The following is a 27,320-nucleotide window of genomic DNA, read 5'->3' as shown; positions in this document are numbered from 1 at the left end:
ATGAAAGCCCTGAGAAACAAAACTCCATTTTTACAAACAATCATTTCAAAAGAGAGAAAAGGCATTGTCACACTGCTGGATGGATGAGGTAGGTCGTGACCTCCCAATGCTCTGCCCTATCCAGCCATGCCAAACCCCCTAGCAGATCTTTTCTCTGACTGGTCCCTGGAGGTGGGCCCCCTGCAGCTTGCAGAGAAGCAGCCAGCAGGGGACAAACAGGAAAGTAGCCTGTGCTTTCAATTCCAGACCAGTTAGAAGGACAAGAAGAGCATCCTTGGACCAGAAGAAAAAATGGCCTCAGACCAGGCCTCTTGACTCTTGGATTATGGTCTGTTTTTTGACCCTGCCTTTTTCCAAAGTTATGAGGGGCCAGAAACACTTTTAGAACTATGAGGAGAATAATATCAGTAAATAGGGAAACATTTCAAATCCTAATCTAGCCACACTCCCTGCTTTTCAGCACATCTAGCCACACAAGTAACTGTGCCCTGTGTTTAATCTGCATGTGTGTGTGTGTGTGTGTGTGTGTGTGTGTGAATGTGTATGTGTGTAAGGCCTTAGATAAGAGCGACTTCAGTTCCAGTCCAGACTGAGGCAAGTCTCCCATACAAGATGCTTTATTTGCTTTATTTTCTTGAATTCACAAGGAATAAAATCAAACCATGGAAACGATGAAAAGATGTCCCAAGAACCACAAAGCTTCAAGACCATTTCGTACAGAATAGAATATCTCAGCCACATAGAGGAAGGAGTAGAGCTTCATTCCAGCCATCCCAAGAGGATCGATAAGTGATTCAGCCTGCTTTCCATTTTAACCTTGTTGTGGCTGAAAATGTGGCCCACCATGTACAGAGCCATGGAAACCACCGTTCTGCCTCTGCTGAAGGCAATGGACTTGAGTAAATGGAGAAGGGTGGGAGGGGAGGGCAGGGAGGGTGGGCATGACACAGGAGCCCTGCTTTGTTTCTCTGAGGAGTAACTGGACCCCTGCCCAAGAGATGCCAGGCCACAGAGAAAGAAACTGCAAGAATGAGTCATCCCCTCCCCCATTTGGGAAGAAAACAGGGGCCTCCCTTATCAAGAGGTAGGCAACTAAAGTACACAGACTATGCTTAGCGAAAGGCTAGGATCAGCTTCTGTTTTATTACCTATTTAACTAAGTGGATTAAATGGAGTTCACTGGAATTGTACACTTAAGAGTTCCCTTACAAAATGCTGTTATCTCAGGAACTGGCTTAATAAAGCAGGCTGTCAGGGGTTTATTAGAAGTAACTGAATACAGCACCTTACAGAGCAAAGATTCAAAGGAGCCCACACAGCCGGACCTGGGAAACCTCACACCTTGTGTGGCCAAGGGAGAAGGGCCAGGGTCTAGACCTGAACCACCAATTAGCATCTGCTCCCAGGACAGGCCCAGGTCTTCCCAGGAAGAGAGGCATTTACCATTCCCTCCATTTTAAAAGTGTTTCTTTAGCTTGGTGGTGAATTAAGTATTTTATTAAAAAAAAAAAGTGTGTGGGGGGATACTATCGATTTTTTATATGTGTGATCTTAACACATCTGAGACAGCAGTCAGTACTGGGAATTCACAGAACCACCTTTGGAGAGGGCCTGCAAGGATTTGAATCTCAGGTTTACCATTGACTCGAGAAACGACCTTGTGGAACTTCTCTATGGCTCACTTTCTCCATCTACAAAATGGGAATGACAGCAGTATCTGATGGGTTTCTGTGGAGGTTAAACATGCTAATGTGAATAAATTTCTTAGAATAGTTCCTAGCATAGAGTGAGCATTCTGTGATTATAGGGATTACTATCCTCTCAGAAAATAATTCACCCCACTTAATAGCTTTTGTATCCACATCCCCTCTTATCTGTTAATTTCAATGTGAACTTGAAATGAGCAGCCTTCACGGATGAGACTTTGAATGGTGGGAGGCCATGTACATGGACAGCTCAGGTCTGTAGTCAGGGACATTTTGGACCCTGGCCCTGCTGGTGATAGCAATATGTGATCTCCCACAAGATATTTATCTTCTCTGACCATATTTCTAAAGAATTTGCATGTTTAACTTTCAATTTGGGTAAATAGATTTTCTAGTGAAGATTAATTAGGAAACATGCCTAAAAACTGAAAAAACCAAATCCCCTTTACCTAGTGTTGACAAAGCATGCACATCCTTGCACACTTCTTTGGGGATAACAGATGAGTTAAAGTTAACGATTTGGATGGAAGTTGCCCTGGTACGGCTGGTTTGAACAATGGACGTAATTGGCTATTTTTCAGGAGACTGTTACTTTATTAGTCAATTTTGGACTTTTTGTTTTCCTTCCAGCAATTTGACAGTTTTATTTTCCTGTTGAATTCATTTGAGCTCAATTCACCAGAAACCTATAAACACTTCTTTCAAACAATCTACTCCAGTGTTGACTTTAATTGTTGCTTTTGCTTAACTTCAGTGTACAATCAACAACTTCCATGTATTATCTAGAATTTTTAGCAAATAATTTTTAGTCTAGCTGATGATTCTATTACACTCAGCTTAATGGGTAAATATACTCCTCACTTTCCAAAAAATTAAGCCATATAAAAAAATTGGATAAATTTCTCAATTCTATAGAAAGTGAATTGATTTAAATAAAAAATGTCAATCTATTAGATAGGTTTCTTTTAGAGGAATAAAACACTTTGCATAGTATTAGAACTAGTATCATTTTCTTTCTCCTTAGTTTTGTGCCTTTTTTATTTGAAATAGCAATACATACTCTAAATCTTTAGATATCATTGATATAATTTCTGACATCTTAACTGGTTCAATCTGAGAATTTGTAAGAAGAAAGCTCTTGATTGAGTGAGAAGCCATTCCCTTCCAGGACTTCTTCTGGTTGACTGGTGCCTGATGCACAGACTATTGTATCTTACCAAGGACAAGCATGGTGTGATGTCATTCAATGGACTGTACCTGTGGAGCTGAGCTTTTCTTGGTGATGAACCTCTTTAGGAATCAGGAGGAAGTTATGAATGTGTTCCTTAGAAAACTGCACACGTGCTCCTTCTCACAAAGTTTGGCATTGGGTTCCAGGGAGTAAGAACATGTGACCCCTGAATCCTCTCCATCAGCTGGCTCCCTTCCACCCCCTGCAGTTGATAGATCCCATGTGTGTAGGGTCTATTGAATACAGGAAGGATTTTTTTCTCACTGGGCTATGGTTTGGGTGTGGGTTGTCCTCCAGGGTCATGTGTTGGAAGTTTGGTCTCCAATGTGGTGATATAACTAGTGGTAAAACTGTAAATAGGTAAGACCCAGTGGAAGGTGATTAGGTCATTGGGGGCACTGACCTTGGAAGGGATTAATACTGGTTTTACAGAGAGAGAGTTCTCAAAATAGCACGTTTTTATTAAAGGAAAAATACTGGTCTCTCCTCATTCTCTGGCTTCTCCTCTTACCATGTGATCTCATACATTCTCCCACCATGATGCCACCTGCCATGTTGTGGTGTAGCTAAAGAGCCCCTTGTCAGAGGCTGAACAGAGAGTTTCACCAATATTAGATTTCCAGCCCAAACCCATGAGCTAAATAAACCCTTTTTCTTTATAAAGTTTCCAGTCTCCAGTATTTCATTATAACAATAAAAAATGGATTAGCACAACTATACTTTGATTTTTTTCCCTAAATGTTAATGAGTCAGATGTTTCTGGAAGCAAGAAGACAAAGATTAGACACAGGATTTTTGTCCACCCTTTGAGAGTTATTATATAAAATGTCACACAGTCATTAAGAGTATGGACTCAGCTACCCATGTGTTACCTTGCTACTTGATAGAGTTGGGTTCTTTTTAATGCTTATATAAATGTTAGATAAATTTCTTTTTAAGTTTAAGCTTGTTTGATTCTATCATTTCTCTCTAAAAAAACAAGTTCTCTGATCAAAATCAACAAGTGTCTCTTCACTTTATACTAAGTAGGATAGCTATAATCAAGAAAATGGATAATTTGGATAACAAACAGATAAAGCTAAACCCTCTTATACTCCTGTTGGGAATGTCAAATAGTGCCGTCACTTTGGAAAACAGTCTTCAGTTCTTCAAAAATTTCAACACAGAGTTGTCATATGACCCAGCAATTCTATTTCTAGGTAAATACCCAAGAGAAAATGTGTATCCACTCAAAAAATTGTACATGCAAAACTAACATTTGGTAGGAAGAACCCAAATGTCCTTTAATTGAAGAATGGGTATATAAAATGTAGTGTCTCCATCCGATGAAATATGGTAAGCAATAAAAAGGAATGAAGCACTGATACACAGTACAACTTGGATGAATCCTGAAAACATGGTAAATGAAAGAAGCCAGTCACAAAATGTCACATATTCTATGATTCTATTTATATGAAATGTTAAGAATTGGTAAATCCATAGACAGAAAGCACTTTGGTGGATGCCAGGGTGTAGTGGTAGGGAAAAAATGGGATTTATTGCTGACAGGTATGTGGTTTCTTGTTGGCGAAATAGAAGCTGTTCTAAAATTGATTGTGGGGGTGATGGTCTTATACTAAAAGCTATTGGATTTTTCATTTTAAATGGGGAATGATTTACATCTTAATAAAGCTATGTCCAAACAATAATGACAATGAGAGGATAGCTCTGGGTACAGCCTGCCTGGGTTCAATTGCAGTGGCAGCTCTGGAGTCAAGGATTTGAGACAAGGATTTGAGTGCAGTTACTGCATTTGGAAAGAGCCCCTGATCACAGTGAGCCAGCAGGGAAGGAAGGAAGGATGATCAAGGGGACGTTCATGAATGAGTTTCTGCTGTGGGTGGCTGATCCCCTCAGAAAGACTGTGGAGACCACAACTCAAAAGTGTCCCTGCCAGGGGTGAGAAAATGGAGTTATTTCTATGTATATGGACTGTCCAGCACTTCCAGTTTGCACCTGTGCAGGTTTGACACTCTTACAACCAGAGAAAACTCCAGATGGGGAGAACTAGAGACAGAGATGAGGGACAGAGACGGAGACAGACAGACATGCAGGAACTTGAGCTAGAAAGCACTCAAAGTGCCCAAGAACTGTTCACCAAACCTACAGGTGACATGAAGGGTGACACCTGCAGATATGGACAGGGTTTTGATAATGTCCACTTATGGGAGTGTTACCTAACCTGTACCTCAGTTCCTGCATCCTCAAGATGAAGAACATAATTGCTCCTACCTCACCAGGGCGATGTGAGAAGTAATGAGTCAATGCTCATCTGATGTAAATAAGAGGGTCAAGAATACACATTTTAATCTTTCTCTATTTTAAAAACTTCTGTCTTATTCTTGATGTTTTCTCTCCTGAATGAGCTTCTAACAAAATAGAGAGTGAGTCCATGTAATTCAAAAGGAAATAGAATGAATGCCGAGAAGACTCTGCGAGGCCCCTTTGTGCCTCCTCAGCTCTGAATGGCTGCCTTTTGAAATATCCTTATGCTTTGTTAGCACATCAGACAGATGCCCATCCCAGCAAGTTCTGCTATTGGAGCAACTCTATTATCTTTCTTCAGTCTTTCTGTCTGACTTTATGGAAACAGTTAGTGGGATTCAAGCAAGGGAGCTTCATAAGGGGTCTCTTATATTTTCCTTTGAGGCTCCTTAGACGTTCCCAAAGCTGTATTCTGAAGAGTGCAGCCCCTAGGGAGTTTCTTTCTATGAACCGTCTGCAGTGTAGGGGTCTAAGCCAGTGGCTGCGACCCCAGGCATTCTGAGCACCACTTCTGTCAGAGGCATTTAGACTCACAATATGTTTTGTTGCTCGTGGGTGATTGAAACAGCCCAGTTGGTGAACAGCCAGGGCAAAATGGGTTTTTAAAAAAATTCCCAACTGTATTATCAAGCTCAAGCTGTCATGAGGAAAACTTAATTTAAGAATTTGCTCACCTAAGAAAATATTTCTGGATTGTTTCAGGCTGTGACTCTTCAATTAACCTGACATCTCACAAATCCAAAATTGCCGTGGATGAGCTCTTCAGTACTCTTCGGGACATTGCCGGAGCTCGGAGTCCCATGAAACAGTTTAAGTCTGTGTGTGTCCCTGGGAATCACAGCCACCAGGCAAGTGCATGTGCCCTAAAGTGACTGTCTAATTGGTTGCACTTTGAGGATTCAAAGGCTACAACTATACATACGGAAAGCCTTCATTTAGTTCCTAAGATGAGGGGTTCTTTCTAGATGAACGCCTATTCCCTTTTAGTTCTGGGCTTGGGTTCCACTGACTCTGAAAGCTCTCAATTTACTTGTACCCTAGGCTTGATGCAGTAGGATGAGCACTGGATTGGGACTCACCCATAGTTTGTTGTTTTTTGTTTTGTTTTGTTTTTTGGTGGGGGGTGACCAGGAATTGAACTCGGGGGCACTCAACCACTGAGCCAAATTCCCAGCCCTATTTTGTATTTTATTTAGAGACAGGGTCTCACTGCTTAGCACCTTGCTTTTGCTGAGGCTGGCTTTGAACTCATAATCCTCCTGTCTCAGCTTCCAGAGCTGCTGGGATTACAAGCATGCACCACTGCACCCAGCACATCCATAGTTTATTGACTGTGGGTCTGTCATGTGCTTGTTTTATACCCCTAGGCAAGTGTTTTGGTTTCTTTGGGAGATGCCAAATGAAGGACTGCCCCTAGATGAGTCCTAAGTTTCTGGATCTAAACAGTCTATAAACATTCTGAACAATCAGAATAATAAAAATACTTAAAAATTATATAATAAGGAAAAAGAAGTTTGTGAGGGGCAAATACTTATTATTAAAACCCCCTCAGGGCTGTCTGAGGAGAGTAAGAGAACATCAGAGAATGTTTTGACCATTGAGTAGGAAGATAGTATGAGGAACCAATATTAAAATGAAACTCAGTGTGGGGAATGCACAGAAGAAGCCAGAGGGGAGCTCAAGGAGTGAAAAAAGGCTGTAGCCATGGAGCATGGGGAGTCTCTCTAAGGTTCCTGGTGACCAAGCCTGAGCTTCCGGGGAAGAAGAGAAGTTTCTGATGGAAAAGATCATGAATTTTGACTGTGGGAATCTTCTCCATCTTCCCATGAAATCTTTATTAAAATCCACTGCATTTGTTAAAACTTCTTAGAGAGCTGAATGTGCTCTTAGTGAGGACTATGTCACAGTGAGAAGCTAAGCTTCAGAAAGTCAGCTCTGTAAGGGGGTGTATAGACAAGCTAACGTTCCCCATGACAGCTAGCACATCCTGACTCTCCCCCGTGTGTTCCTATAGCAGCTGAAGTTCCTAAGTACAGCACTCTGCACTTAGTTTTTCCTTGGATTCCAATAAGTAAGCCAAAGAGGCATCATCCGAGACCCAGGAAAGCCAAGTGACCTACCTCGGGCACACAGTGACCAGCAGCAGATTCTGGGTCTCTCAGCCAACACAAAAATCTCCTGCTCCTCTGTACTATGGTTCTTATGGAGGTTCTAGAAGTATTGATTGATGGTGCTGATGGTCATCCAAAATCACTTGCCACTATACTGAAGACCATAGAAACTGGCACCTGACTTAGAAACAAAGATCTGAGGATAGCACTGCCACAAAACATAATCACTCAGATCACTAATCACATGCAGTTTTGTCATTTAAAAAAATCAGCAATTTAAATATTGCCGTATGGATTAGTTCCAAAAGAATGATAGAACTGGTGAAGTACAATGAAGTTTAGGCCAAAGAAGTCAAGAAGCAAATGACTGCTATAGTTAAAAAGAGGAAATAAACCACTAACTTAATGAGGTCTTTTCCGTTTTCTGATCATTGTGGTGAGTGATTTGGCCAGCTTCATTCACATACACATGCATTAGCTATAAACCTTGAGCGTCATGTAGACAATGATGAGCAGTCCAGATGGATTCCTTGCTGCCTCCAGGCCTCAGAACTCTGTCCTCTGTCATGGCCTATTACATTTACTTCCCCTTTTAGGGCATCAGTAACATCAACACACTCACCAAAGACCCTAGATGGCCACTATCAGGAAGTGGGGGGTGGGGCAGGATAAAGTGTGCATGAAACAAATAATGCTATGAACACATAGTGAAATACTGCACAGCCATAAAACGAATAGGCTTAAGCTGGGTATGCTGGCCAGGGCCATATGGAATCTCAGTCCCAAGGTCTGCTTCTTGGGGGAAGTCCAACTACAATAGGTTCATGATTCATTAGGTGGAGAAAAACATTACAGATCATTCTGTAAACATTATCCTATTTCATAAAGATCTAATAAAATAGAAATATATATGAGTATGTATGTTTAATAAGTCTTTAAAATTTGGGGAAAAAATATAATAGAGACCTTCTAGAGGACGGGGAGGGTTGGATGGATGGGGAGGAACACTGACTTCCTGGTTTATATTTAATATCTAGAGGAAGAACTTTTGATGGGATTAGGGATCGTTTTTACCTGTTTGGCTTTTCAAGTATTTTGAAATTTCAAAAAATTTTAAATTACAGATGTAAGCCTTGTGAGCATAGGGCTTCTGATCTGTTTTGCTCACTGCCATATCCTCAGTACCTAAAGAGGTGTCCTATACATAACAGGTGCTTAATAAATCCTTGCTATGTGCATCTGTGATCTTTATTACAGATCACAGGATCAATTGGTATAGAAAGTGCTGGATCTGCTTTTGAAGACAGGACTTGGCTGGGCAATTTTCTATCCATCTCTTCTCCCAATTTGGTCCTCAATCCATGGCTCCAGGAGAAATCTGTGCTTTCTGTCCAGTGCTGTGCTATCTCTCTGCAAAAGAGATATCCTGGGCTCCCCAGCACACCCAGGAAAGCACTACACCTGGTCGGGCCATCAGCTCCTATTCCAGATCTGCACTGTGCTGTGCTCTAGCTCTCTGCCCTGGGTCTTGGGACCCCTGCCACCTCAGGTCCCTCCCTAGGGCCCTCTCTCCTGCTCTGATGCACACGTGCTAACTCTCAGAGGTACTCGTGTTTCCCCACTGGTGCTGGAGGTGCTTCTTATTGTATCTTCATGTATTATCCTGTTAGGAAAATGTGTCCATCATGGTTCAGATGCAGAAAGCAGACCCCACTCCTGCCTTTGAAGGAGAATGTGGTTCATACAAGAGATTATCAAACCTCTGGAAGACCCAGAGGAGGGAGACCTGCACTGGACCTCCAGAAATAAGTTTTGAGCATCACCAGATCTGGCACTCCAGGGGAGCCAGAACCTCGCCACAGTCAGGGACTGGGATAGGGGGGACAAGGAGGCTGCTGCTGAAGCTCCTGATGTAAAGAACATGCCGCACAGCTGGAAGCAGCCTCTGTGCTGCTCCCCATGGATCTGTAGGGTCGGGCCCAGTGCTTGCCACTTCTGGGTGAGCAGGGAGGTAGGTGGAAGGATGCCAGAGAGTGGGCCTTACCCAGAATGGCATTTCCCAGGGTACCTGTGTTCACAGACCAGCTGAGCCCCACACTAACAAAGTGACTTTAGGCAAGTCACTTCCCCTGTCTATGCCTGGTTCCCCCTCTATAAAAAGGAACTTATAATTGTGACTCTCTCACAAAGATGCTTTAAGGATTTGGTATGTTAATACCTGTAAAACTCTCAGGACAGCATCTGAATGTCACATAATCACCATCACATAAATATTTGCAATGACAGCCATGAAGAAATGCAGAGCAGAGAGCTGGTCCCTTGGTCGTCTTCTGCAGCATCCATCCTTTCCTTTGACTCAATGAGAGCTATGCAGGAGGACCTTCTGAAACTGGCCATTACTGCTGTTTAGTGCTAACTCCTGCCTGAAAAGGTTGTGTTTGTGGGTCCACCACGGCCAGCGAAGCCCCGGGTCCCACGGTGCCTATGCAGCAGGACTTATAGTGCTTCCTTTTCTTTTTCTTTTTTTTTTTAAGAGAGAGAGAATTTTTTAATATTTATTTTTCAGTTTTCAGTGGACACAACATCTATATTTTATTTTTATATGGTGCTGAGGATCGAACCCAACACCCCACGCATGCCAGGCGAGCGCTACTGCTTGAGCCACATCCCCAGCCCCAACTTCCTTTTCTTATTGCACACATCCCAGTTCCATGGAGGCGTGGGCACCTTCCTGGGTGCCAGTATTTGATGTGCCCCTGTTCCTCAGTGGTGGCATCAGGAGCATATCAGCAGAGGTCTCAAGGCAAGGAGCTGACAAATGTTGATGGCTCTTGTATGGCCTTGGCATAAGTCTCCAAGAGCAGAGATGTGCCGAGAAACTATGAACAGATGTGTGCTGTCTCTTGTGCCTCTGGCATGCTGAACGGGAGCATTAGACCCAACAGTACCCAGGAAGTTTGATTCATCTTGTGCCCAGTGAAAAATAGATCTCTGAACATCTCCAGGCCCCTCTCTTTCTTCAGCGAGCCCCAGCCCTGGCCGCCAGCTGTTCATTTCCCAGGCTAAGTTTGATTCCTTCTCCTGATTCTATCTACCTAAACCCAGACCTGCTAAGTGGCCTTATGGAAAGAATCAGCAGGGGACATGACTAAAACTGAAAGCCAGGAAATGTGGCCCTGTCCTGACATCTACTTCTAAATGGCCATGTAAACTCAAGCAAATTTCTTTACTATCTTTTGGTTTTGATTGCCTCATATTGAAGTTGAGGGACTACTTTCAAATTTTTTAAAAATAATCTTCTATATAGAAGGATGGGATGGGTGGATGGATGAGTGAATAGATAAACAAATGAAATGTTGATTTAATCTGCAAACAATTTCCATTAAGAAGATGAAAGGAGAAAATAATAGGTCATAGTTTAGCAAAAAATAAAAATAAATAAGCCGTGGAATAGTCAAGTAAAGCCACAGTTTCAAGCAGATGTTTATCTCTGCCGTCTTGGACTGAAACAAAATGAATACCCTCTACAAGTCTAGTTTCATGAGAAGTTAGTGTTTGGAGTCAGTTCTGTGGAAGAGGGAGAAACAAGCGTGGGGTGACAGTTCAGGTTTCCTTGGAAACGGATATCCTGGACCATGTTTAAAGTGCACCAAATTCTGGAAGTGGCTGGCGTTAGACTGTTATGGATAATGTCGGACACTGCTGCTGTAACCGGTTCCTTTCCTCAGGCAATGAAAGTCTTCTAGACATAACCACACTTTGCTTATCTCCACCACAAGATTAACCAGGGACATTGGCATGAGTATTTTATTTTTCATATTTTGTTTAAATATGGCATCTTTTTTTGCTTTTCAGTTTTTATTTTTATGATTTTTTATTTTTATTTTTTATATATTTTTTTGTGATCCTGGGGATGAGTACCCGGGCCTTGTGCATACCAGGGAGGTACTCTACCACAGAACCACTGAGCTGTATCCCCAGCCCTAAATACGGCATTTTTAAAAGTCCAGTTTGTTCTTAAGAAGATACTAGGCATTTAAAGAATGGAAGGCAAGGAGTTTCTGATATGAGATCAGCTCTGTGACGCTTTGGCTGTTTCACGTGTGCCGCTATCAGGGCATCTCTTCAAGCTCCACCAAACCTTCAGCCCCATGAGACCAGCCGACAGGGCCGAGTGATGACTGCTCTTGCATTTGTAGGCTCCTTCCCATAAAAACAAGAAATGTTAAAACATTCAGTATAATTATACTGATGTAAAGGAAAACATATTAATATTTCATTTCAAAACATGATTTTGACTTAAAGCTTTTTTTTTTCTTTCTGATATAAAAAATTAAGACATTGTCATGGACCCTGAAAAGTAATGTGGGCCCAAAGTCTATGTGTCCTGTGCATTCCAGGTAAGTTGGCTCTGTAGTCATAACCCCACTGACAGCAGTCCCCAGGACAGGAACAGAGCTTGCCATCAGAGGAGCACCAGGGGTTGGCTTCCCTGCAGTCCTCCTTGTGATCACCCGTAAAGCATGAAGCAGCCCATGCAGCTATCAAGGAAGGAGCAATGCATCTTGGTCCTGAGGGGACGTTCAGGAGTGAGAGGACTAGCTGCTCATCGGGTGGGTGCAGGAGTCCCTGGTTTTAAAGCTTCATATCTTACAGGAGCTCATTTCTCAGCAGCAACTCTGTGGGCATAGCTTCCAGTGCTCCTCCCAGGGACACGCCCAGGTATTATTCAAGTCATCGTACTCAGGAGCCCAGAGCTCTAGCTTTCTATCAAATATTTGTAGTTCTCCCAGTCTAATGCAGTGCACTAAGCCGGGGTCATTTTGTCATAAGCACTCTTGCCTGGCTACATAGTTTGACATTCTTTCTTTATCAGGTTTCCAGGGAAACAGCTAGAAAGTTAACCAAAGGTCAAATTCCTAGGCAGAAGAGAAAAAGGGTTTTAATGATCCTTTGCTCACACATGCACCATGCCAATTGTTAAGGGAATAATTATATTAATATTGCTTCAAAATTTACAATGTGTCTGTGGCAGAGACAATACTGTGTGTTCCCCAAACTCCATTTACTTGTCCTGAGCATGCAGTGAGAGTACATTTTCCAGATTCTCTAGTAGGTAAATGTGGAGGGGTGACTAATTCTGGCCAATGAACTATGACTAGAAGTGACATGTTTTCAAGCCAGGCCCATAGCCTGTGTGTGTGTGTGTGTGTGTGTGTGTGTGTGTGTGTGTGTGTCTCTCTCTCTCTCTCTCTCTCTCTCTCTCTCTCTCTCTCTCTCTGTCTGTCATCATCTGCAGAGGAAATGTGAAGTTTCCAGTGTGGAATTCCAGTGCCTCACTCAGTGGCAGGAATCTGGTCTCTGAATGGTTGTCTAGAACACAGACCACCCCACCCCACTCCTACAGAATGTGAAATAAGCAAGAATAATAAATAAATGACCAATGAGAAAAGGAAAGAGCAAATTGTCTGAATTTTTAATTCCTCTCCTTCCCCCGCAAAAAGGTGAACTGCTAGGCAGTGTTTGATTAGCAAAGTTTGAATTACTGTGGTTGACCCTCTTAGAGTTGAAGCAAACAACATGACTGATCTACCCTCTGGCCATTTCGAACATGTGAGAAAAACTTTTGGTAGGGTTCCAGAGAAATGATACCCATCTCCTTTTCATCTTCCGTAGGGTCCTTTGTTGAGAAGTGGGTGGCTCCTGGCTGAGTAGACAATTTTGTGACAATCAGGTTCTCATCTCATCTCTGAAAAAGCCATGGGCAAGGCAGTTTTTTTTTTTTTTTCAGATTTCAAACATGATTTAGGGATCAGAACAATTCAAACTAAGTGGCTGAAATTAAGGAGTCAAAGGTTCTCATCATTAAAACCCTAATTGGAAAAAGTTCAGATGTAGTTCCTAAGAAGGCATAAGACAAGCAATGCTTTGTACCCGAGAAAGTCTTTCCCAAATTGTACTTTTAAATATTACTTAGTCATTTTGTATCTAGTTGTTTTAATAGAAAATTTAGTGTTTTTTTTCCTAAGTATGAGATGACAAAAGCTATCGACTTCTCTTTAAATGAGTAATACTTCTATTACTTACTATCTTTGGGTTGTAAGTAAAAATAGAAAAAAGAAAAAAAGCTCTAAATGGCTTAAACAAGAATGGTAATTTACTGGAGCCTATGACGAAAGTCCAGAAGAAGGTCAGCTTCTGCTGGGGAGAGGCCATTGCCGGGGAGAGGCCATTGCCAGGGCGATGCTGACAGGAAGAACAGCCCCAGGGAGGAGAAATCATGCTTGCTCTTTCTGCCTTCCAGCCTCCCTCTAGTGATCCCTATAGGCAGGGCCTAACACACCCAATTGGCTATGCTCATGTGTGGTTTGCAAAGACCAGCATCACAGAACTGAGTCTAAAAGGGAACTTTAAAAATGGAGAGACAAGAGCTCAACACACCTATAATCCCAGCAACACTGGAGGCTGAGGCGAGAGGATCACAAGTTGAAGCCAGCCTCAGCAACTTAGCAAGACCCTAAATTAAATCCCCAACACAAAATAAATAAATAAATAGAGAGTGCAGCCAAAAGCATAAGAAGTGAGTATTCTAGGGGCATGTCAAGCAGTTAATAAAAACACTTATTTTTTTGGATTATGTGATGTGTTTTTTATCTATTACATTTTTTGTATTTTAAATTTTATTCATTTTCTCATTCTAAATAACTGTTCACCTACTATCTTAAAAAATAACATAAAAAAGACTTCCAACATTCTCCACAAAATCTCAAGAATAAAAGTGTTAAAGGAGCAGCACTTCTAAATCTCTGCTCACCCCATATGATGAATAGTATATGATGTACTCAGGGGTGCTTTGTTCCCCAAAGTCCAGCCCAGAGTGGAGCAAGAGTGAGGGAAAGAGGCAGGTGCAGAGAGAAAGGTCCCAGAATCCCTGCTTTCCCTAATCCTCCTGCCTCCTCTTGCCTGTTATTCCAGTCTACCTTGGGTCTCTGGAGCCCTGAGAACAATCCTGTCACCCTGAACATACTGTGTCTAGCACAGAGGAGAACAGAGTAGTGTTTTAGCTTGGTTTACAGAGCCACCTTTGTCCATGGTCTGAGCTTAGGTCAGAATTGCTTTTCTTTTTCTTTTCTTTCTTTTTAAAAATCTTTTAGTTGTAGATGGACACAGTATCTTTATTTATTTTTATGCGGTGCTGAGGATTGAACCCAGTGCCTCCCTCACCCATGCTAGGTGAGCACTCTACCACTGAGCCTCAGCCCCAGCCCTCAGAATCACTGAAAAGCAGCAACCTTTTTGTGGGTGTGTTCATTTGGGAAGTATATAACTTTTTTCTAAAATATGAAGCCTATGTGTATTTCTCTGTTTTCACGTCAAGTTGCTGTTTAAGAGCAAATTTTATATACGCTAACAAAACAAGTAACTGTAAGCTCCTAGAAGTAAAGAATGGCCTCTTATGACTCTATATTCCCTTCATGCTTCATATCAGAAATTCATTCAGTTCAGTGGCAGAAATCTGAAAAACAGTAGCTCAAACCCACAAAGTTTTGTCATGTAGAATAGGTCCTTATTTAGCCTATCTGTGTTCGATTATGGACATGCTACAAATCATCCCTGCCCAAGGTTTCCCCAGCTCTCTGCTCCATCTCTAAGGAATAGCCTTGTCTTCCAAGATGGCTGCTGTAGCTCCAGGTATCACTTCCACATTCCAGGCAGCAGAACAGAGAATGAAGAGAAAAGCATGTGTTTCCATTTTAAAAAGAAGACTTCTGAAAGTCCCTTATGATTCTCCTACTTACATCTCATTGCTCAGAATTTAGGGACACAGCCACACTGCACTGCAAAGAAGGCTGGAGGAGATAGTCTTTTAGTCAGCTGTCTGAAAATTGGAATCTATTTCTAAGAAAGAAGAACTTAATGTCTGATGATTCTTTCTTCTTAGAGAAGGTTTAAGGAGATTAAAATTGAAGTTAAGGAGAATAAATATCCTGAAGGATTAAGATGATAGAAGTGCTCCCAAGACAACTTACTCCAGGAAGAGTATTTGCAGAACCAGAGGCCGCTCTGTGGGCGTTAACATTTAGCATGCTATTTGTTTGATTGTTTCATGAATCCAGAAGTAGACCTTTTAATTTGAAAAAATAAGAAATAAATACCTCCTACTTCCTGAGCACAGAAATAAAATAGCCCTAATTAACATGGCAGTGTGCTTTACTGTAATCTCTTTCCCATGCATAAATAATTTATTAATTTATAACAAATAGGAGGTAGTTTTTTTATTATTATTTATAGTGATATCTTAAACTGTACTTAAAAAAAATAAAAATGATACAATGGAAAGTCTTCCCTCCTCCCTTTGTCTGGTTCCCTTGATCTCTGCTGATTGTAGTTTGCATAAATCACAGCAGTTTATTTTTGTGTATTTAGCAAATAGAAACTGTCGTGTTCTTCCTCCCACTCTTTACACAAATGCCAGCCCACCATACCCTGTGGCTCATCTTGCCCTTTTCCATCACGCATGATTCTGCACCCATTTTCTGCCACATCAATTCAGAAGTCCCCCCCCCCAGTACACTTGCGTGAATTTCCTCCCTGTAGATCCACCTCACTCATTCAACAGCTCCTAGTGATGAGGACTGGGGTGGTTTCTCTGGTTTTGCTATTTCAAACAATAAACAGCCTTTTTTGGATCTCATTTGCATCCATGAACATATCCAAGGAATAAACTTCTAAAAAGTGGAATTGCTACATCAGATGCATTGTGGTTTTGATGGGTATTGACAAATTGTTCTTCATGTTGGTTGCAACAATTCACATTCCAAACAGCCACATCAGAGAGTGCCTGTGACCCCTGGGCCTCATCAAAAGTGTATGTTTTCTAACTTTTGGATACTTGCCTAAGTTGGAAAAAAAGAATCTTGGTATAGCGTTAATTCAAATTTCTCTTATTATTAGCAAGGGTGATCGATAGCTTTATATAGATTGCTATCCTATCAATGTTCCTTTTTCAGTGCATGCCCTTCATGATCATTTATTTAATCATGAAATCTTTGGGCACACAATGGTCTGCTTGACTAATAAATATCAAAAGGTAGAAGGTGGTATCTTCAACTGAGCAGATACTGGTTCTCCCTGCATCATATCCCTGAGGAGCAGACCAGCTACATTCTGAATAAATGGACATTTTTAATGTTAATTAGCTCTATATTGCTTGATTTCTAAGATATTTCCAGAAAATTGGAATAAAGGAAAAATAAATTAATATGTCTGTTAAAAAAGCAAGATGAAGACAGGGATGAGGTCAGTATACTACATATCTGTGACTACGGCTACAGGCAGCCACATATTTGGCCAACGCAAAGAGAGAAACAGAGTTCAAGTCTGCTGCACCCCACAGTGCCCTGTTAGACCACGGCTCTTCGTGGATCAGAGAGTGCATGGAGGGGAGACTTTTCTTCTGCCTTTGCCCTGCATCTGCATTTGCCAGATGCTGTGCCAGATGTGAGCTGATCAACAGAAGCAACAACAACATTGGGAGGAAGGTGGCCCAGCTAAGGGGAAGCAAAGATGCAGAAGAACTTCCCGTGAGAACTTAAAAAGAGGTGGGGTACAGTATGGCAAAGAAAGTCAGTCAATCAATCAGTTCTGTGTAGCTCAATGGTAGAGTGCTTGCCTAGTTTGCCTGAGACCCTGGATTCCATCCCCAGCTCTGCACCACCCACAAAATCAACAAATAAATAAAAAATGAAAATGAAAAAAAGAGAGAGATGGGGAAAATCTTAGGAAAGAGCTGCTCAGAAAGCACAGTAGTCAATGAGACAGCGGCCTCCAAGTGCAACCTAAAGGTGGACTGGTTATTCAAGTCAGAGAAGAGGAAAGCGTCATTTATTAAACTCTAGGATTTGTTGTAAACTAACATTACCCTAATTCTGCTGAAATTCTTGTAGTGCTCTGTGGCCTGCTTTCTGCCCTGACCTTGGTCAGATTTGTTTTGTCATCTTGAGCTGCTTTTTCTGGCCAGAGCTTGGAGTTGTGCTCTTTAGATGAAGGGGGATTGGTTCAAACTTGGATGTTGATGACACATTATCAGTAAACATTCGAGTTCCTAGCAGAAGGGAACGTAATTCTAAAAATATTTAGGAAAAAAATGGAGACCATCTTCGTATTTATATCAAAGGCCAGGACTTTGCTTTCCAGCGTACTTCACACATAAAATTGTCACTTTAAATCTAGATGGAAGCCAGTCTGAGGCAACATGATTACAAGTTCGAGGCTAGCCTCAGCCACTTAGTGAGACCCTAAGCAACTTAGCGTGACCATGTCTCAAAATAAAAAAATAAAAAAGGCTGGAATGTGGCTCAGTGGTTAAGCACCTCTAGGTTCAATTCCTATACTTAAAAAAAATTGAACAATTATTCAAACTATAATTATAATTCTGGTAAAAGAGATTTGCTTATAGAAAGGGGTGTAAGAGGCAGAACATAGTGTTAGAGAATTAGGATGAGAGTATCAAAGAAACTCCATATTGTTTCATTTTCTTTACACACACACACACATACAGAGAGAGAGACATACACACACAAAGCATAGCCATTGCTCAGTATCAAAATAAACTTGCTTTATTTTCCTTTATGCAGATAAGGTGTCCTTTCTCCAGACCCAACCAACAAGTGCTTTCACTTACAGCACAATATTTTGTCTTTCCAGGCAATCTATAAGCCATTGTTGAAGCAGGTTGTGGAAGAAATATTTAATCCTGAGAAGCCAGATCCTGTTGATATTGAGCACATGTCTTCAGGCCTCACTGATCTCCTTAAAACTGGATTTAGCATGTTCATGAAGGTAAGCAGCCTTGAAGAGGTAATCCTGAGGAGAATGACGTTCCCTTGGCTAGGCATGAAAATGTGGTGCTCTGATAGCCCTGGCCCGAGCCACACAGATAACTGTCTGTATTTTAGCTCTTCTAAAATCAGGACAGTCTTTGTTTACCTTTTGGTTATGAGTAGCCTGACCTTGCAGCCTCATAGAGCTTCTTCTGAGCTGAGCAGTGTCATTGCCCACCCCCTAGTGCAGCCTAAGGTGGCATACACCAACCCCCTCCCACCCGGGGAACAGCACTGGAAACTTCTCTCCTTGTGACCCTCGTTTCACTTAACCATGAATCCATATACTATTCACCAGGCCTAGTGATAATCCTTTGCTCTTAACTCTAGAACTTATGTTATAGGATAACAAGCAATTCTGCACAGTCCTGTGACTAACATCAACCTAAAATCCATTTGGAAATGAATGACTTGGGTTTAGGTCCAGGAGGCTTCTAAGTGACAAGTGCAAGAACTTCTCTGGCTCGTATCTGGGGTAGGTCAGAGTGATTGAACAGCCCTTGAAGCAGGGATGAAAGGAGGAAAAGTACACAAGGGGCTTCTATTTTTAACCTACTATAAAGTTTCTAAATTTAAAAGAATCTAAACAAGATTACAGGCTGACCTCCCAGGCTATGCCAGGATTTCAGTGGTCATAACTTTGGGAAATAACAGAATGTTTTGCCAGTTTCAAAAAGTCTTTGAAATCATGAATTAATCTCCATAGAAGATCTGGCCTTTCAGAATTCAATAAATGCATATTCCAGAAAAACAGATTATTCCAAAGCCTGAGGACAGACAATCAGACTCTCAACCAAGCAGTAAACAGCTGGAGCAGACACACACGGCTCAGTTCTGCTGGTCCCAATTACCAGCAACTTCTGTTGCAATGCCTGGCTGCTGCATTTTCCAACTCCTACAGGTCCCCCTCCTCCTCTTTCTTTTCTTCTCTTTCTTTAATGAAGCAATGCAGATCAGCTCCATTTTTATTATTATTTTTTTAGTTGTTGACAGACTTTATTTATTCATATGCGGTGCTGAGACGCAGACACAGTGCCTCACACATGCTAGGTGAGCGCTCTACTACTGAGCTACAACCCCAGCCCCCAGATCCACTTCTTAAAAGCACCTGTGGGCTTCTGCATAGAGTGTCAGTAAGTCCAGAATCGCTGAGCAGCTCCTCTTCCTAACTAGCCCTTTGTGGTTGCTAATTTGTTCAAACACTTCCAGGCTGACCATAGTTTCCAACCTTCTCCACTTGACCTCTCTTGTTCTCACATTCACTCCTGAAGAGACACTAAATAACAAGTGTGGAGTTTCAGGTCCAGGTCAGTAAGGACTGAGAATGGCACAGTGGCCTCTCTGTCCTTTCCCAGACAGGCTTCTCCTCTATGTAAAATTGGGCCCTGAAGGAAGGGGTCTGACCAAGGGTGCAATTGGCAGTTTGCTGTACTTTAAGAGGTGAGTTTTGGGTGAGAGGGGACCTTGACTCTATTTCTTGTCCAATGATGTCTCTTGGACAGGAAGAACTATTTATTAGCAAAAAGGGTTCCACGATCACATAGGTTTGTAAAAAGCTGGGTCAAAAAACAACTTACCTGTGTCATTCAGCATCCAGGGTTTACCTGCCAATGGACCCTGTGCCTTTCAGAGGTGACCATGGAGCATGGCAGGCTGCACAGTTGTACTGTGGGAGGACCACACACAGGCATTTCCCACCACTGTTCCATGACATGGAACATCTAGGAGATGTCAAATTTTAATGCTACCCTTTAAACTCTGCATCTTCCTGAGATCAGAAGCTCCACTATGCTAAATGCACTTGGCCTAGGAGGAAGCTTAGAACCATCCTGGGCCAGCACCGGGAAACTGCACTTTCTTCTTTCCCAAGTTCCCCATTCCAAACCCCATTGTGAGGGCTCATGAAGAAACACTCTGGCAGCTGGAAGATGATATCAGAGGTAGGTTTCCACAAAGTGAATTAAGAAAAAGGAATCAGAGCTGGGCACAGTGGCACACACCTGTAATCTCAGCTACTCAGGAGGCTGAGGCAGGAGGATCACTTTTTTGTTTGTGTGTGTGTTGGTGTTGGGGTTGAACCCAGGGCCTTATGCATGCAAGGCAAGAACTCTACCAACTGATCTGTATCCCCAGCCCAGGATCACATTTTTTAGACCAACCATAGAAACTTAGTCAGACCTCATCTCAAAATAAAATAGAAAGGACTTGGGTTGTAGCTCAGTGGAAGAGTTCTTGCCTAGTGTGAGGCCCTGAGTTCTATCTGCATAAAATGATTTAAAAAAAAAAAAGCAGGAGGAGGAAGACTACCCTGTTCTACCAACAGCTGTCAGTATCCACTGCTCGGTCCTCAACTCTGGGCAGGGCATCTCATCTGTCCACCTGGGCTAGAGAGACTCTCCCTAGGCTGGTAGGAAAGCCCTTGCCACCTAGTACTCCCAAAGAAGAACCATTTTGTTTTATTTCTGATTGAGTCTCTATGGTGGGATTTTCCTGACATTTCATAGAGCTCGGCAAAGAAAGCTATGTGTGGCCTATGTGTTCAGGTTTTGGACATAATTGTGATAAACTTGCAGCCAGTAGGGGTTTTGAGGGACCCCTAATTTCCCAAAGACACTTCTTTGAGATGGAGGTGAACCCATCAAGAAGAGATTCCATTCCACTCTAAGGCCCTTGGAGAGAGGGGTGTGGAAGACACAGTCTCACCTGGTTATGGTGGTTTACCAGTCTCCTTTGAGAAATAACCTGTGATCAGTGTGTTTCCATCCTTTCTTGTATTAATCCTCGTGACCACCTTAAGGGGTAGGTCCTGTCATTATCCCTGTCTCCCCAGTGAGGAAACTGAGTCAGAAAAGCTGAGCAGTGGAAGTGAGCTCCAGAAGGCTGGATTGTGTCTCACTTTCCTCTGTCCTCAGGTGCTCTCCAGAGGGCAACATAGTGGTGACACCAGGATTTATGCAAACCCCAGGCTCCTGGCCACATGTCTTGGCTCTGAGATACTGCCAGGCATTTTTTTTTGGAAGTTAAATATTCGTATGTTATTAATTCTGGTTTTCTTCAGAATTACTCACAAGCACAAATGCTTTCCCTTTCTAGTATCTGTGTAGCTGTGAACAAAGTCTATGCCTGAGTTGGTCCCTGAGACAGCCAGATCTGCTGGCATCCTGTCTTTTCCTCTGGGACTTGGCCGCAGGCTCTTGGGTGGTGCACCCCAGGAGGATAAATGTGTGCATTACTATTGAGCTGCCTCTGCACATGGCCTCTTCTTTCCGGATCAGCAGCCTACATATCACTCATGCCTTTCTTGCCACTTGCTGCCCAATTCTGTGCCTCTGCTCCTCACTTCTCACTCAAGACTCCCCAGTGCTGAGCCAGGAGGAAATAAATAGGCAGAGCTGATGAAACAAAACCATCCATGTAGAACCCTTCCCCTGCCTGGGGCACTATGTACAAATGGGAGATTCTAGAAGTGCAGCATCAGCTGGAAGGGAGCCAAGTTGCTGGCCCAGTCCTGCTCTTTCTCTGTACTTAGAAATGGTCTCATGAACCATGTTTGCTTGAGGTCACCCAGAGGCAGTATCTGTAGACTGTGCAGAAGACAAGGGAAGATTGAGAAACCAGTGAGAGATGTGCTGGGAAATGGGACCTCAGTGATCCCCACGGGACGCACTGTGTCTGCCCTCATGGCCAGTAACAGAGCACAGGAAAGAGTTGTCCAGGCTCCTGTCCTCCTCAGAGCTCTATGCCTTGTACACACTCCTGTGGCTACCCTTACACAGAATGCTGTAATCACACTTGTTAACTTTCTTTCTGCCGATTAATGTTTTTCTTCAGATTAGCACAACTCGGTCCATTGCACATTAGGGGAAAGAGACATTGTTTCAATGGGTTGTAATCAACATTTTATTTTAAAGACACAGTAGAATACACTAGATCAGAATTTATTGCATTTAGTGAGGTAAAACAGCATGCCCTAGGAGCTGATATATCTACATGTGTGATTTAACTGTGTTTCTCACTGTTAAGTCACACTGAAAATGCAAAGCTATGGCTGTGAGAGCGGAAGGCGATCTAGGTCAGATTCTCTTCTGTATTCTCAGTACTTGAGATCTGGATAGACCTTGTGTTTTAGTCAGCTTTCTCACCACTGTGACCTGATGACCCAACCAGAACAATTTCAGAGAAGGAAACATAGTTTCAGAGGTCTCAGTCCATAAGTGGCCAACCCTGTAAATTTGAACTGAAAGTGAGACACAAAAGCGTGGAGGAGGAATATGACAGTTACTGTCCAACTCATCCCTATCGGAGGATTAATGCCCCGATTAGGTGACATCTCTCAGAATCTAATCATTTTGCCTCTGAACAGTCTTGCATTGTCTCACACAGGAGCTTTTAGAGGACACCTCATACCTAACTGTAACTGGTGCTCACCAAAGATGGGAGGGAGGTTAAGAGTGGACCTATTATAGTGTTCTCTCAGAAAGCAGCAGTTTTAACTCACTGATTCCTTTTTCCAACTCTATCAGTTCGTGGGGGATATATTCCAAGACCACTGTGGATGCCCAAAACCACAGATAGTACCAAACCCTTGGTGGACTGTTTTTTTTCTATACACACATACATGAATTTAATGCCTTTGCCATCTTAACTAAACACATATCATGCACTGTAGACATACCTTTTGCAGTTTTTAGTGTGACAATAAAACTAGAACTGATTTCTTTTTCTTCACAATTTCATGGGTAGATTGGCCCTTACCATTTGTCTTAGCAAAGTCAGCATACAATTATTTTTTTCTTTCCTTATTAAGTCAAGAACTTTCACTTTTTCAGTTGAGGAAAGCACTTCTCTTTGGCATATTGGAATTGCCAGCATCATTATTCTTCTGCTTTGGGCTATAATTACGTAAAATAAGGGTTCTGAACACAAATAGTGTGGTATTGCCACAGTTGGTCTGATAACCAGTATGGCTGCTAAGTGACTAATGTGTGGGTAGCATCTGCAGTATAGATACTCTGAACAAAGGAACAATGTGTGCAAGCAGAACAGAGCAGGACAGTATAAGATTTCATCACACTGCTCAAGACAGCTTGCAGTTTTAAATTTCCAAATTGTTTGCTTCTGAAATTTTCCATTTTATATTTTCAGACTGCAATTGACCATAGGTAAGTGGAACTGGAAAGCAAAAGATCAGTTAAGTGGGGCGTACTATATAGCTCTGAATCCAAGCTTCATTTCAGTAATTTCACAAGCTATGTATAGAAGGTAGCAGCCTTATCGATCAACTCCAGTGACCTGCAGTGGAGTCCCTGTCCTCCTTTCTAGTGGCAACTAGGCAAGGTGAAGCTGACCGTTGGGTCATCATTACATAATCCCCAAAGCAGAGCTCATCACACTCCTACCATGTGCAGAGCAGAGGCAAGGCCACCTCCACCTTTGTCAAAAACAAATGACAGTCTCATCCCTTTTCCACACCAACAGCATAGAAACCTGTTTCTTCCAACTTCTTTGTCTCCTTGGAGAAAAGGACAGAAGCAAAAGGGCTTATTTGCTAAGGAAATTAAGTGAATTGAGAGAGAAAGATCCTAAGAGTGGTCAGATAGAAGATGAGTGATACCAGGGGAGATCTGAGAAATTGAGAAATCTCTTTTCTATTAGCCTCTTTTTTTTTTTTTTTTTAGTTTCTGTAAATAATAGATGGCTATCTGTTTTGCACATTCCTTTCCCGCCAATCTCATACATTCTGTACTAACTTCCTTCTGCCTTCTGTTTACAATAGAGTCATGTGACACATCTGAAGTCACACCCATGCCTTAGAACTTGGGCCCCACCAGCTATGTGACCTTGGGCACATCATTTAGCCTCTTTTTGCTTGACTTTCCTAATTTATAAAATGGGGATGGTAATAGCACCAACTTTATAGGGCAGTTATGAGAATTAAATGAGTGACTACATACATAGAACTCAGAACAGTACACAGCCTGTAGTAAGTGCTACGTAAGCGTTTGCTGATCTTTTCTAGAATTGTGACTCTTGAGAAAGCAGCCACCTAGAGCATCTTTGTATCCCTGAACACAGCTGGTACTCAGGCATTTGCCGTACACAGCCAAACTGTTGGGTGCACAAGTGATTCAATAAAAGAGAAGAGCTGGGCACAGTAAGTGCATGCCTATGATCCCAGTGACTTGGGAGAATGAGGCAAAAAGTTCACAAGTTTGAGGCCAGCCTGGGCAACTTAGCATGCCCTGTTTCAAAATTAAAAAAAAAAAAAATTAAAAAGAACAGGGATGTATCTCCATGGCAAAGCACTCCTGAGTTCAATACCTAAAATAGAATTGACACCTCATCCCCAAAAAAGACACAGACATTGCAGATTTTACTAGCAAATTGCTCTTGACAGAAAGACATGTGATTTAGTGCCCTTCTTTATTGTGTCTGTCAGAAGTCACCTTCATAAGGCTGTGATGTGGTTTTCCAGACTCATTTCTTTCTTCACTATGGTCCAACTTGTCAAGCTCCTCAGTCTTGGGGGACACTATTCCTCCTATGACAAATTGTGATGAGCCCACGAAATACTGTACAGGTACCACACAGGATGGTTCAAGGCCTAGAGGCCCACAGCAGTAGACCCCGGCCATGCAGAAGACAGAGGCACAGCCCAAGATGGCTTAGGTCCCTGACTCCCCAGTAGCATAGTTGCCTTGTGCTGGGAGAGGATAGGAGCTGTCCACCAGATTTGCTCCTGCTCTTGGGCCAGCCTCAGCTCCCTAGGCAAATGAAGGCCTCTGTTCCAGGCACTTGGAAGTGGCTCCCAGAACCAGTCTATTTATATACATTTTTATAGGCAGCATTTTATGAAAAAATGCCTGGGTGTCTAAGATTCTCTGCATCAAACAAATTCCACATGAGCAGGGAAGTCAAGGTAGCTGGATTCCACCCTCACTAGAGTCTGAACTTCATTTATATCATATTACGATTCATTGAACCTCTCTTTCCAATGCCTTCTGGTGTAAATCAGAGTGTCAAGAGAAGTCTTTCATCCCACTTGTTCTGATTATTTGTTGTCTCTTAAGAAGTCATCCCAAAACATTGACTAATACTACGAACCCTCCATTATGTTCATGACTCTGCAGTCTGGGCAGAGCTCAGGGTGCACCCCCCAGGGAGAGTGGCTCATTCACATGGACACTAAGTTGATGCTGAGCAGCTCCTGGTAGCTTGACCATGCACATGGGCTGGGGCCCTAGTCCCTCTCCACATAGGCCTCTTGAATGAACTTTCTCACACACGGCAGCTGTGTTTTAGGGACAAGCATCCAAAGAGAAACAGCCAGGTGGAAGCTGTATTGTGTTTTACGATGCAGCCTTCAAAGTCACGCAGCATCACTTCCATAGTAGCGAGACAGTCACCAATGCCCACCCAGGTTTAAGAAGAGACTGAAAAAGGACCAAGAGCACGAGGAACAGAAAACATTGTCAGGATCACTCCTGAGAAATGCAGTCTGCACTCCGCTAAATACATGCTTGACTCTCTGGCTGGGCAAGGGCAGTGTTGGGCTGAAGCTAGGAGTTTTCCCTCCAATCTAGAAGACATGAAAATCATTCATACTACCAACCTGGCCTCAAAATAAGTGAGCCCAGAAAGGCTTTGATGATGAAGGCTAACTTGCTATTTATCCAGGATGTTTTTTAATGTAACCTAAAAGGAAAAGGAGGGGAAAAAAGTACAAAATCAACTTCCTGCGAAGAAATGGAGGTGCAGAACTTTCCTCACTTTCCATGGAATCCTGTAAAGTAAACCAGACCAGCTGGGTAGAAGAGCTAGCACGTCCACCAGGTCACTCTTCTGTACCTCTGAGAAACCGTTCCAATTCGGCCTGATGCACTTGAGGCTCACCCATTCGACTGCCAGCTCCCAAGGGCAGCCAGGAAGCACACTGGGTCCCTATGGGACTCGGAAGAACTGTGAAGGGCCAACCCTGACATTCCTAAAACAGCCCAGCTCCCGCTCTGTAGTCCTTCTGCACAGAGCACCTTGAGCTCCTTAGAGGAAAGCTTGATAGCAATCTAATAAATAAATCAAAACATCCCTCACCCCCACATTAATTTAATTTAAAACTGGCATGTCTAATAAGCAGCAATTTTAAAGTGCGTTTCTGGAATTTGTGAGTTGGAGTTCAGTCTCCTGAAAACAATGTATTTTATATCTACTCCATGTGTTTGGACCTCGGCTTGTTTTGACTAGAGGACATGATTTGTCAAGATGTGTTCTCTGCTGGAATTGGCATGAGGAGGGTGGGTTTTATCTAACAAAATTGCATGAGGCCCTTTCACCTCCTTCCCTGTGTGCTTTTTAAGTTGTGTTCTTTGTTGTTTAATTGGAAAAAATAAGAGATTTGTGAAAAATCTCATGAAAGCTACCAAGGCTTACCTCTGGGCTCTGTTTTTGAGTTGATACAAAAGTCCCATCACCCAAGGTGGTGACAGAAAAAGACCCACAAGAAGAAATGAACGACTGCTCAGCAGGCCCTGAAAAACTGGGCACAGTGAGAAGATAACATTTGAAACTTTTTTATTTGCATTTAATATGTCAACACATTGTGACAACTTAATCCAAGAAAGGGCAATTATGAGGACCAAGGGGTGTCCCAGGGAACTCAATCACAGCAATGCAGTGGACCTTAGGAAGAACTGGGACTAAGAACTAGAAAGCCATGAGGGAGGTAGGGAGCTGGCTAGTGCCCAGCCTCTATTAGGTGCTCATTAATACTAGATGAATGAATGGCTGAGTAGCCAGTCCATGGCTTGGTTCTTTTTGAGAGCCTAGCTTAGAGCCTCATCTGTCTTAGATCAAATTTTGATTCAGAGGAAAAGGTCTGTAGTTGGCCCAGCCTAGTTCTGGACTCCATTCCATGACCAATCAACTGTAGCTGGGCAGCAAGATCACATTGTAACTACATGGCTCCAAACATGTGCATGGGAGACTACTGGCTTGTGGACTGGAGGAGAGAGACCTACAGAGGAATCTACTGCAGGTGTTAGCAGTGAAATACCCAGTATTTCACTCTTCATTCATTTTGGAATGAAGA

General features: G+C 42.5%; 1 protein-coding gene across 4 annotated transcripts in view; it reads left to right on the top strand.

Moving 5' to 3' along the window:
• The window catches only part of Scfd2 (sec1 family domain containing 2), a 371,756-nt gene that overhangs the window by 327,121 nt on the left and 17,315 nt on the right, over positions 1–27,320 (top strand). For all 4 annotated transcript variants that reach the window (XM_078021292.1, XM_040292423.2, XM_078021291.1 and 1 more), the window contains 2 exons: positions 5,944–6,089; positions 18,060–18,194. In XM_078021292.1, the coding sequence (XP_077877418.1) occupies positions 5,944–6,089; positions 18,060–18,194 (281 nt within the window). The remainder of the gene's footprint in view (positions 1–5,943; positions 6,090–18,059; positions 18,195–27,320) is intronic.

Source organism: Ictidomys tridecemlineatus, chromosome 9 (assembly GCF_052094955.1).
Source record: "Ictidomys tridecemlineatus isolate mIctTri1 chromosome 9, mIctTri1.hap1, whole genome shotgun sequence".
Classification (NCBI taxonomy): Eukaryota; Metazoa; Chordata; class Mammalia; order Rodentia; family Sciuridae; genus Ictidomys; species Ictidomys tridecemlineatus.
Note: the sequence above shows the minus strand (reverse complement) of the source record. Positions and strands in the feature narration are given on the sequence as shown.